This window comes from Primulina tabacum, unplaced genomic scaffold (assembly GCF_025594145.1).
Source record: "Primulina tabacum isolate GXHZ01 unplaced genomic scaffold, ASM2559414v2 Contig705, whole genome shotgun sequence".
Classification (NCBI taxonomy): domain Eukaryota; kingdom Viridiplantae; phylum Streptophyta; class Magnoliopsida; order Lamiales; family Gesneriaceae; genus Primulina; species Primulina tabacum.
In genome coordinates, this window is record NW_027459860.1 from 44,234 (window position 1) to 57,329 (window position 13,096).

The following is a 13,096-nucleotide window of genomic DNA, read 5'->3' on the forward strand; positions in this document are numbered from 1 at the left end:
CATTGATTATATCAATCAATTTAATTTGTGATATGATTTGTGTTACTATGATATATTTAATTTTTATTACAAACTGTATAAATAAATTTTAAACACAAATGATTACAATGTTATATATATATATATAATTTTGATATCCTGCACACCTACGTGCACACCTCTGTGAGCACCGATGAGGTGTCACTCATCCATTCGATGTGTAATTTTTCTATATTTCATCACATCCAATAGATGAGTGACACCTCGTCGGTGCTCACAAAAGTGTGTACGGTAGGTGTGCAGGATATCAAATTAATTATATGTGTGTGTACTGTAATAAATGATCACTTTAATTATTGTTTGCATTGATTATATCAATTCATTTAATTCAATTTTGAATTTATTTAATTTTGTATAATTCAAATGTAATTTATGTATTATATGTTTTTTTATTTTTTTACTCAAATTGAAACTAATCGAAGATAGCCTAAATTGGGGCAATCCATGGTATTTTTTCGATTTCTAGATAATTCAATGTTAAGTGTTGTACAATTATGCCAAGGAAATGGGAATCATGCTGGCTGCGGATCAACTTTTGAAAACTAGATAGATATCGAGCACATAATTAAACAAGAATAAAATGTTATAAAATATTTTGAAATATATTTATACAGATGGATTTATTTATATATTTCGAGCATGTTTTAGTTTGATATTTTTGAGTATAGAATAATGTGGGAGCATGTTTTAGTTTGATATTTCGGACAATATATCACCCAAATAAATCATATACTCTTGCTAATATACTATCCTCCAAAAATTAGATTTACTAGTATTTATCCATTATATACTATCTCCAAAAATTAGATTAACTTATGAGCAAAATCTGTTAATATCCCCTTTTCAGCTTTCTCATCCGTCTTGTTCTATATATCTATATATCCTTTGGGTATTTTGTAGACATTTCATCCCACAACATGCACTTTAGATAGAGCATCGGTGCTTTCTAACTTATCTAGGCGATTTTTTTCTTACTCTTGCAGGGGAGGAAAGGTGAGGAGGAAGGGTAACTGGAGAAAATGGATAATTCCAACCATCATGTTTCCTACCGGATCAAGTCCTCATTCTCTCAATATTTCTAGTCTGCATATACATGATGAAAAGACAAACACGTAGTTTCTAGCGATACTATTATCATAGGTGGGGACTTTGAACACAACAACTCTATATTTTAGGCTGCTTTTCAGAGTTTGTTGTGGTCTCTAACTCATCTAGGCGATTTTTTTCTTACTCTTGCAGGTAGAATAGGTGAGTAGGAAGGGTTACTGGAGAAAATGGATAATGCCAACTATCCTGTATTCTACAGGATCAAGTCCTCAATCTCTCAATATTTCTAATCTGCATATACATGATAAAAGACTAACACAATTTCTAGCTATATTTAGCCACCGTCGGAAGATATTGGTTTACTTCCACTTATTTCTTATAGTCGTTGGTAATTTAGTTGGATTCGTGATTGTCCAGAGTCTATTGCCTCTCTTTTTTTTATTTTTTTTCCCCAGAAACATCTTATTATATTGAAATATTGGATATGAATATTTCTGTTTGGTTTTTTATGTGATTTATTTTTACTAATTGCCTCTTTATCACTGCGAAAATTATAGATATTTTCAATAAAATATATTTGAAAATCTATAAAGTAAGACTAAAGAAAATATTTCATCTAACCCACATAGCGATTAATGTGTGGCCACGAGCATTAAATAATATATTTTTGTTATAATATAAATTGTTACGGTGAAAATAGTTTTGAATCATACTCAAAATTAGTTTACTACGTACGTTTTGGTTTTGAGCCGAGTATGATATTTTTGAAATTATATATATAATGGATCAACACTAGTAACATCTAATTTTTGGAGGATAGTATATTAGCAAGAGTAAATGATTTATTTGGTGATATATACTCCGAAATATCAAACTAAAACAAGCTCCAACATTATTCAAGCTCAATATCAAACTAAAACATGCTCGAAATATATAAATAAATCCATCTGTACAAATATATTTCAAAATATTTTATAACATTTATTCTTGTTTAATTACGTGCTCGATATCTATCTAGTTTTCAAAAGTTGATCCGCAGCCAGCATGATTCCCATTTCCTTGGAATAATTGTACAACACTTAACATTGAATTTTCTTGAAATCGAAAAATACCATGAATTGCTCCCATTTAGGCTATATTCGACTAGTCGTTTAACAGAAGCTTTCGAGCGTGAACAGTGAGGTGCACTGGGCAAGTGCGTGCGTGCGTGCATGCATTGCAAGGCTAAGCGTGCTTGTCTTCGGACGATAACCCCTCGAACGAGGGCTTGCAACTTCACCAGACTTTTCTGAATGCCTTTCTAGCCTGTATAAATATATGCAAACATGCATTATGTTATCATAAGTAATATATGGTTTAGGGCATGGTTGTCAATAAGTCTGACCAAAATAGATTTTGATTATCTGTTTATTAAAAGTAGGAATTACTAAAATAATTTGTCATTGTCCGTATTTGGAATCATTTTTTCGCCTGAGTGCTGCCATGTTTTCAAACGTATGGATAATATTCAATACTATGTTATGAGATACAAAGGAAGACAAGTTATTACATTAGAAACAAATTTTGACTCATAAAATAATCAAATTTCAATTCAAGCCAACTTACAAGATCATTTTCGTCTTTTCTAACAAAATTCTCTCTATATATATATGTTTTGCGCGCGAATAAGTAAGACAACCATATCTTCTCTTGACAAGAAATCTGTACCCATAGTCTGCTTCATACAAGATGTTGCTTATTCATTGCTGAATCTTCCTTTGTTGTTGTTGTGCACAATCACAATACTAGAATCGCTTTCGTGATCGGATGATGATCGTTGGAAAAGTTTTTTCACGACGATTCGAGATAGAGGTTTTTTTCCGTTTCCTGTAATGAAACCCATTTTGGCTGTCGGCTTTGAGATTTAAGAATTGTTAAATGTTGGGACTATTCAAGAGTAGAGAGGGGAATGAGTTGAGTGGGTAGCATGTTCTTCTATCATCGTGCATGGATGAATTGTTTGGGTCTTTTGTCGTGTATCTCTCGCGAAATACCTATATTGCCCTTGCTAAACACGTTTGTTTTGGATTTCACGGTGGTTCTTAGTTCATATTTCAGGTATGGAACTGAAATTTGAATCAAGAAAGATTTAAAGTTTGAAATCGGTCAGTTTTTTTTGTAGGGAAAAAATAACTTTTCGATCTATTAACTTGTTACATTTGAGTTTTGATCGACTAAATATTTAAAATTTTACTTTAGTATAACTTCAAATAAATTGCTAAAAATACCGAATTTTTTTGTAAAGATTGAATTATTATTATTATTTTTTTTTGAAAAGATTGAATTAGTTTTGGTCTTAGCAATGACATGTATTTTGGACCTTCATACAGAAGTATTGCGTTAACTATGCAATATTTGTGAAAAGTAAAAATAATTTCAACGTCTCGATACCATAAAGATTTGAAGTTGTTTTAAGAACAAATATGCATTTGGACATATATTTTAAAATCGTTTTATAATTAAAAGTAGTATGTTTCGATTTTAATCGTTACCTTTATTTCTAAAATATAAAAAAAAAGACTCTCAATTGTTTCTTTGTAGAACACCTTTTTAAAAATAATTTCACAAAAAATTTATCCAAACACATGCTTTTATTTTTTATTTGGTAAAATACTAAAAATATTTGCTCAGCCGAGCCTAATTTGTTTTGGTTCAGAAAATGTAGTTGAGATAATTTTCTCCTAATTTTTATTTTCGATTCCTTGAAAAAAAAAAAAAGAAAAAGAACCGCTAATAAGATGAATATTACTTTTTTTAAAAGAAAATTATTGCAAAATGAATGATAATGCATTCTGTTTCAAATCCAAAAGTAAACAGTATAAAGTTGACTGTCCTAACTTACGTAGTATTCTATCGATCATGTATGTATGGATTGGGAGGAGGACTCTCCATTCTCATTGATATATCATAAAAAAGTACTTTCATTTTATCTCTTTAGCTTAGGAAAGTTCTTTAAAAAAACTAGCTTTCTCACGGACTTGTAGCCAATTTTAGAATTCTCAAATTTTTCATATGATTGAATTGAAATGGTAGTTTGATTGCTCACTTTCTTGTTAGCCATTGGACTGTGAGAGATTTTTTTCATTACATGGTAAACAGGTGATTTCGATTGTCATAAAAGATAATCTGAAATCCGATGTTATAAATTAAAATACTTACACTTAATAGATTTTTTTTTAAAAAAAACAAGAACAAAGAGTTACACCAGATGAGCGTTAAAATTAAAATGGTTAGAAAGTGCAAAGCATGGTTGTGAATGAAGTGAAAATCAAGCAAGAAAAATTGAACTTTATTGATAAATAAACTATGGAACAATATTTATAAATGAATAAGAATGAAAATATATTATGCGCCTGTACTAATTTGCATAATTTACGATGATTTATAGGAATAGTCAAATTATCCACGTCATACAAGATGGATACGATACAATGCCATGTAACAACACAACTAGTGATGATAAAGAAAATACTAATAGCAAACAAACATTGTGTGTACGTAGGATCTGTGAGGGAATACAAACCACACCTCAAAATTTTCTTTACAAAATCGTGATCAAGCGCAGAGACCGAACACGAAAGATGTTGCTCAGAAACTACATACATAGAGCTGCACCTAGCCAATCTAAAACTACGGATTTATTGAACAAATAGAGAGGCCGTATACGAGTAAGAGGATATCATCAAGCTGGTGTTTCTCGCCGTACAAAAAGAGCATCAAAATACTCTTCTACACAACGGGCAAGAACCGTGTCTCACCGGCCAAGAGTCGATGCAAGGTAGATGAAACAAGTGGTGACAATGAGGTAAACTTCGCACGGTCTCCCCTAGCTGAAAGTCCTGCGTATATTTAAAAGCATGGGACAGATTCTTCTAAATCAGTTCAACTTGTCGATAAAAGAAGTCTATATACAAAGAGCTCAAACTTTGGCCAACACTTGAATAATTACAATGGCCTCTTCTGAAATTAGGTGGATATAAATGAATACCCACAACGAGTGTAGATGTAGGATGTGTCGTATGCGTAATTGCTTTGTCATAGAAATTACGCAAATTTCATAAATGTCACTATATAGGCCAAAAGTCAAGGTGCACTGATGTAGTTTATCTAACAAGAGACAGATAAAAAGGGAAAGAAATTAGAACAGTACCTGAAGGCAAACAGAACAAGAGACTCCCTCTCCGGAAGTATCAACAATGTCGTCTCTTGCAACCCTTATCTTTGGGAACTTTTCAACTGTGTCTACTAACAAACCATTTGCCCCGCCAGTGTCAAAAATGTCGGGAACGTCTTCAAATGTTGTTTCTACAGCTCCCATCTGATTAACGAAGAAAATTTCGTAAGTCAAAAAAGTAAAAATACTGTCATCCCTATTTCAAGAAAAGCAATCGAGCAGCATAATACCTGACTTTGCACGGCACTTAGCATAGCTGGACCAATACGCTCGCGGACAAGTCTGCCACTTAGAAGGCTCACTATCACATCAATCTGTACAGTCAGATTATTAGCTCCAAACTCAATCAGATTACTAAACATGCTATAAATCTCGAAGATTGAATGCCAGAATTATCACGTCTGCAATTGAATAGTATTGACTCAAGATTATTAATCCATTCAATAGATAAGACTTACCAAATACAGGAGACACTGTATCCCAGATTCATCGGACTGCCACAAAAGAAGTGATGATTCAAAGACTTCGATGGAGTAAACAGCACCGGATATGGCACCAACCGAAGCCCCTCTAACAAATCCACTTTCTGTCTCTTGGCCAATAAGCGCTCCAGTCATTGCTCCCAATATGGTACCAACTGCATAGCAGGGACAGCTCCTTCATTAGCATAAAGAATAATTCGAGAGAAAGTACTACTAAAGATCAACATCCCTCTAAAATTCGGTAGTCGCTGCGTGAGACGTTTCTGAAAAAAATAATCATAAGGTGATTGAAAAATCACCTTTAATCAACTCCAAAAACCTATACAGCACAAAATTCACATCCAAAATCCTACACCACACAATCACAAAGAAAATGAAAACTGCATCCTTGGGGTTCTCAGTATGAATGATGGTTTTCTTCACATTCTCTGTCACCCAAGGTCCAAACATAGCCTAAAATTATAATTTCTTTAAATGTTCTAAATCCCCAAATATGCTGAAAACCCCAATTTGCGGGACATAGCAAAAACCTAAACCCTAAAACAATAAAAACCACGGGAGAACAAATCAATGTTAAGGAAAAAACACATTATAATTATGGGGTGGGTGAAACCACCAAACCCCTTGAATCGTGATAACCCACCTGCATTAGAAGCGTACGATCAAACCAAAATCAAGAAATTGAATCTACAACCACTCAAACCAAATGGTTCCAATATGTTGTTTGTACTTAAGAAGTCTACTACAAACAAAAAATGTTGAAACATATTGGAACCATTTGCAGCAAGGGAGGTGGAAAAGGAGTGTGGATTGGCAGTCCTCACTCACCCAAGGCACCTAAGCATGGCCCTCGTCCCCCTTCTCGTCTAAAATGCACTGAGATGCGCCAAATTGCAGCTGTTCTCTTCCAAGAATCCCCATTTTCTTCAAAATGTTTGGTGCCATCCTTTTTGCCGAAACCTGTCTGCAAATCCTTGGCTTCTAATAGAGCCCTATTCTACGAGGATGAACTGTGCCAAGCGGTTGCGCAAAACAATCTTCGTTGATTTTTGCTGTTTTCTGGTATTATTTTTGTTCCATATATGTGTATAGCTAGAACATTGGCATGATTGCTTTTGGTATAGTTTCTGGAGATTTGGAGTAGGCCCGCCTGGTGAAATTTTTCTAGTCAGTTTAGGTGCTTGTGAATTTTGGGGCCTAAAGATTCTGTTGTCATAGGAAATCCGCCGAATCAATAAGTGGTTGAACTTCTAGAACTTAAATATCATCTTGACCGTTGAATTACTGTTTGAACAGTCTAAAACACCCTGTGGATCACCAACTACTGCACCAACGTCGAACTGGTTCCAGGATACATCAAATCCTGCATCAACGTCCAATCTTAGTGGATTTGGAGAAAGAGGTTTTCAAACAAAAAAACTTCTTCGGAAGTCATCTAACAAAGATATTGCCCAATCGATTCTGAATTCTCCCAACCGATTATAATGTGCTAGTGCATTAGTAGGGACAATAGATCTAACACAGTAGTCGATTTCAACTGGTTAATAAGACAAGACGAATCTTTAAAATATTTATTTCATTTCATGTTTTCTTATTCTATTAGGGGTGTTTGGTACAAGTGATGAGATAAATAAATGATTAATTATGCTATAGATAATCAAACATTATGTGATACTATTAAGATTGTTTGGTTCAACATTTTGAATATGTGATTAGCTTTTAAATATTGAGTGAGTCTCATGTGAGACCGTCCCACGGATCATAATCCGTGAGACGGGTCAACTCTACCCATATTCACAATAAAAAGTAATACTCTTAGCATAAAAAGTAATACTTTTTCATGGGTAACCCAAATAAGAGATCCGTCTCACAAATACGACCCGTGAGACCGTCTCACACAAGTTTTTGCGTATTAATAAATTTAATATTATACCCTTGTTAAGTTTACTTATTTGTTGTGCTCAAAGCAATACATAATATTAGATAATAATAATAATAATGTTAATAATGACGATATTAATAATCTTGAATTAATATGTGTAAATATCATAAAATTAAATATAATAAAAATAAAAATATTATTGATAAGCATAACCAACATTAAAATTTAGTTTTTATTATTTATTAAAATATATACAAATAAATTATTTTTTTCAAAATAAAATATATCTTATATTTTTTAAAGTTTAAATCAAATTAAATAATAATGATATATTAAATATCAGGATCGACATCTAACGTACAACATTCTAAAATAAATTTTTTATTCAAGGCAAAAACTTGTGTGAGACGGTCTCATGGGTCGTATTTTTGAGACGGATCTCTATTTGGGTCATCCATGAAAAAGTATTATTTTTATGCTAAGAGTATTACTTTTATTGTGAATATGAGTAGGGTTGACCCGTCTCACAGATTAAGATCCGTGAGACGGTCTCACATAAGACTCACTCTTTATTCAATAAATAACTTAACACTCTAAGAAATAAGAGGAGAAAAATGTAATTTATTAAGTTTTGATAGTGTATCTCACTTGATTTGTTAGATTAATAATCAAATAGTTATCTAAAAAATTGGATCTTAAATCGGATCAAAATGATTATTAAAACATCTTAAAATTTTAACCAAATTGGATAAGTGTTTGACTATTAATTATCATTGTTTAATCCACTCAACCAAACACACCCTTAGAATATACTTTGAACCTTTCCTATTTTAAATTGATTTTCCATAAACAAAGAACATTTTCATTTACCTAAGAATACAGAGAGAGGGATTCATTTCCTTGTACTAAAATTGTGCTATGATAACGGTACGGTTTATATTTTGTTTTAAGAGGCACTTTAGGTTTTGTATTTCATGATTCCGGGACAAATAACAATATTTAATAAAAATATTACCACCGCTAAATTTTTAAATGGATGAGCTTATTGAGGACTTCTGAAAACATGTCTTTGATATTTCTTCTTATATAGAAAATTGAACACTTAAATGAGTTTATAATGACATAAAATGCACTCTTAAAAAATCGGTTTTGCCATTTTCATAAAATAAGAGCAAATACGAAGTTTGTTAGTTGATATAAGAGTTCGTTATGTTGTGGCGTTTACATGTGCATGAGATGTGATAGAATAATATTAGATACAATCATCAACAGGAACACAAAAAAATAAGTGATTTTAGAACAAAATGCTACGTGTGTACCATGAATAATCTTATACGACAAAAATCAACTCTTGAACATGTTGAAATCACCTCTATATTCTAGATAGCAGTGCATAGATGAATCAGACCATAATAATAATTCTTAGGGTTGAACTAGTGACAAATACTTGTAGAGCCAATTTTTTCTAATAATTTTTGGGCTTGAATCAATTAGTACATAAATTATTTAGAACAATTATTACATGTCAATTGACAAAAAAAATCTATTTAGTTTAACGTAGATTTCTATCATGATTTTTATTTAATTAAAAGAATATTTTTGTCAATTGATTTAGAATGATTAAAGCAAATTATAATCTCTATATTATCTAAGAACAGAAGTAACACTCATGTTCTTATTCTCACCATATTTTCAAATTTTGAACATCCAATCCTTATCTATATTTTTGAAAGTATAGTTATGTTATACATTAATTATTATTTATTTAAAGTATGGTATTAAAGATAAATCGGCTATTTTTTTAGGAAAAAATTAATATGACAATAGTAAATATTTTATTCTTATTTAGATTATTTATTTTTTAGTAATTTTAGAGTAAGTTTTTGTTTTTCTTATCTAATCTTGTATTTGAGTTTATTTAATTCTATCAAAATTTTCTAGCAAAAAGTTAATGTGAAACAATTTGAAATACAAAGATAAGATCTTCTTAATGATAATTTGGAGATAAATTATATCATCATATGTCAAAATTTTAAAAGTAAAACTTGATATAAATCACCTTATAAATCATTAAAGATTTTTCGATTTTTAAAAACATAGGCTTTGTTTTATAATAAAAGATATCGGATTTTAAATATCGATTATTTACTTCTTTGTTTTTTTTTCGAGATATAAAATATTATTTGTTCCGATATATAAATAAATAAAATTAACCTTTATCTTTTTATCTTGATACTAAATACGTATATCCTAATTAAATCCGAGCTGTAATTATATTTGTCGTAGGAAACTAATTCCCCGCTTCATTGCTCTATATATATGCGGGGAGACTAGAACACTGCACTTTTATTTGCTTCCGAACAAGAAAACGGGCGGAGATAGGCGATTTCGATTTCGAGTGGGAATTTTTGGGTTTTCTTTAATCGATTCGATTGTGTTGGTGGGTTTGATGTTCAGTTGCCTGACCTATTTTTTTGTTTTCTGCAATGGCTACTGCTTCTGACTCCTCCGCCTCTGTTCAATCTGTAAATTCTGTTATTGATCGCCATTCACGGCTCGCGTCGCCTTGTTCATGTTCGAGTATCTCTGATCAGAAGCACGTTTTGCCTTCTGAAATTTTCCTAAACCAATTAATCGCACCACCTGCTAGTTTCTTGGCCGAGGATGGTCAGGCTGAGGGAAGTGAGAATGTTGGTGTAACCAAGAAGTGTGTTTGGAACAATCCTGCTAATGGTGTTGCTCCGCAGGTTGGTGCTTTGATGGGGACAGCATCTTGGCCTGATTTCTCCAAATCAGCTCGTGCTTCCACGAAGGCTTCTTCGAGTTCGACTGATTCTCTTGAAGAACTCTCTCACGAACCAATCATTCTGTCACAGGTTTATTATTTCTGTCATTGTTGTTCTCTATATTTTGGCCCTTTTAATCTACCTGTTCAATTTATCTGATGTTCTTAGTTGCTTGGGTTTTATTATATATGCTTCTAGTGCTATTATGAACTCGATGATCAAGTTTTCGTACAAGTTAGACTGCTTTCCTTACGAAATTTTCTTTTTGTGAATAATAGGGGACGTCAGTTGACTCTTGGTCTTCACAGGAAGTAGCAACAAATTCAGCTTCGAACCATGAATCTCCTATCCGCCAGTGTTCTCCGGAGCTAGGTGGTGACAGGACAAGTCACAGAAACATAACAGCCAACGGCAGCTTTTCTCAAGCACCAAATTCACACAGTTCTGTGGTTGAAGCGTCTCCTTTTAAGCCAGTGAAGTCCAGCATCTCTTCGGGGGTATCTCCTAGGGACAACACACGTTGGGATGTTGGACAGAGAGGAGGATCTCACAGTGGGCATGAGCCACACCATCCGCGTGGTCCTTTTAGAAGGAACAACAGTGGACCGCAACTTCAAGGGAATGGTTCTTCTAATCATGGCCATGGTAGCAAACGATACCAGGAACGTTGGATTGATGATTGGAGCTATAACCATCAATCTTTTGGCAGCAGAGTAAACCTTGCACCCCAGCAGAGTGTCGCCTCTCGGCCCTTCATACGTGGTCCAGTTTCAAGTGCTCCTTTTATTCCTCCACCTCCCCTGTGGGTGCGCGGCCCTATGGTCCCCCAGTGTTCTACAATGGTGAGGTTTGCTGCTTTGAGATACTTGCTTCTGTAGATTATCTTGCGTGCTAATTATATTTTGTTTCAATTTGCAGATGCTTCATCTTTTACGTATTTTGCTCTTGGACCCCACCCAGGTTCACCCGGGCACATGCCTATGTTTCCATATGCACCAATGTCGTCTCCCATACCTGATCCTCACTTGCCTTCCAAAATTGTGAAACAGATAGATTATTATTTTTGGTATGTTATTTTTGTTATGCATACTAAATGATTCATCCGCTCATTGCTGTCTATTTGCGCATGGTATCAACGCTTGGATTTTCACATGTATCTTGCAGTGATGATAATTTGGTGAAGGACACATATTTGCGCCAGAAAATGGATGTGGATGGATGGGTTCCCATAAACTTAATAGCAAGCTTTAAGAAAGTAAGTCGGTCAAATTAATGAAAAATTTCCTGCTTATGCTTATTCTTTATCCATTTATCTAAACTTAAACTTGCGATTCTTTTTGATTGTTGGTACATAGAAGAGAAATTTTGAGGCTCTAGATCAGAAAGTTGAAAATATCAAAAGCTTGATTCTTTAATTGGAATTTAGTGAGCAATATAGGTTAAGAATTTTGAAATGTTTCGGTTTTGTTAGATTATTCTTGGATGAAATAAAATGACAATTGATATCTAACTGTAATACGCTTGAGTTTATCAGAAGATTTATTGATATGGAAATGGTAAATTTGTATGACCAAGAATGCACATTAGAATCATGGTACACTCTTTTTAGTTGGTTTCATTAGGTAACAATGATACTATTTTGAGAATGAAGTAGCTTGGACGGGTTAGTTATTCATGTAAGTTGTCTTTGGAGTGGAATTTGGAGATGCCTGATCGGATCAAAATCATCTCTGGCTGAAAATCTTGCCTGCCATGATTTGAAACACCAAATCGACTGTTAGTGCTGCCATTTAACCTCTTATCATAGTCACAGAGGCAGCTGGATATTTTATGGCTGATCATATCAAACTTTTTAAATGATTTGCCACCTATTACGATGAGACTTAACTATGAATACTAATATTATACATTCTCAATTTTTCAGATTAGGGAGCTGACAGACAATGTCCAACTTATATTGGATGCTTTGCGAGCTTCGAATGTGGTGGAAATACAGGTGAAATGTATCGCATATTTGATCTTCGCAATACCACTTTTCTTATAGTAAATCTTTTACTAGTAGTGTAGTCCAAAATTTTACTGAAAAAACAAGTGAATATGCGATTAACTTATGAGCAAAATCTGTTAATATCCCCTTTTCAGCTTTCTCATGCGACTTGTTCTATATATCTATAGACTTGTTATCCTTTGGGTATTTTGTAGACATTTCATCCCACGACATGCACTTTAGATAGAGTATTGGTGGTTTCTAACTCATCTAGGCGATTTTTTTTCTTACTCTTGCAGGGAGAAAAGGTGAGGAGGAAGGGTAATTGGAGAAATGGATAATGCCAACCTTCTTGTATTCTACATGATCAAGTCCTCAATTTCTTTAATGAGCAATATAGGTTAAGAAGTAAAATCATTGAACGAGGAAACAACTGGTTCTTTAGTGGTTTTTTTAAAATACAATTGTGCATTTTACGATGTCCTTTTACCAAGTACTCTAATATTTTGCCAAAAATATTAATTTCCGTCAAAATGTTATTTCTAAAAAAGAAAAGATATATCATTAATATTGAAATATATGTACTACAATAAATGATAATTTCAATTATTGTTTGTATTGATTATATCAATTCATTTAGTTCAAATTTGAATTTAATTC

The 13,096-nt window shown here is 33.0% G+C and overlaps 3 protein-coding genes across 3 annotated transcripts; 2 read left to right on the plus strand and 1 right to left on the minus strand.

Annotated features, from left to right (window-relative positions):
- Positions 1–4,582: 4,582 nt before the first annotated feature.
- On the minus strand, positions 4,583–6,231 carry LOC142534825 (NEP1-interacting protein-like 1). Its single transcript, XM_075641553.1, has 5 exons — positions 6,107–6,231; positions 5,758–5,956; positions 5,530–5,613; positions 5,276–5,443; positions 4,583–4,964 (listed from the first exon to the last, which is right to left on the minus strand). Exons 1-5 carry the CDS (start codon positions 6,229–6,231, stop codon positions 4,842–4,844), a joined length of 699 nt encoding a protein of 232 aa, XP_075497668.1. The 3' UTR covers positions 4,583–4,841.
- Positions 6,232–6,378: 147 nt separating this feature from the next.
- On the plus strand, positions 6,379–6,827 carry LOC142534826 (F-box protein At4g35930-like). The gene is made up of 2 exons (XM_075641554.1): positions 6,379–6,503; positions 6,566–6,827. Exons 1-2 carry the CDS (start codon positions 6,379–6,381, stop codon positions 6,825–6,827), a joined length of 387 nt encoding a protein of 128 aa, XP_075497669.1.
- Positions 6,828–10,149: 3,322 nt separating this feature from the next.
- LOC142534827 (la-related protein 1C-like) lies at positions 10,150–12,777 on the plus strand. The gene is made up of 6 exons (XM_075641555.1): positions 10,150–10,539; positions 10,728–11,280; positions 11,368–11,515; positions 11,614–11,704; positions 12,374–12,445; positions 12,736–12,777. Exons 1-6 carry the CDS (start codon positions 10,150–10,152, stop codon positions 12,775–12,777), a joined length of 1,296 nt encoding a protein of 431 aa, XP_075497670.1.
- The last annotated feature ends 319 nt before the right edge of the window (positions 12,778–13,096 follow it).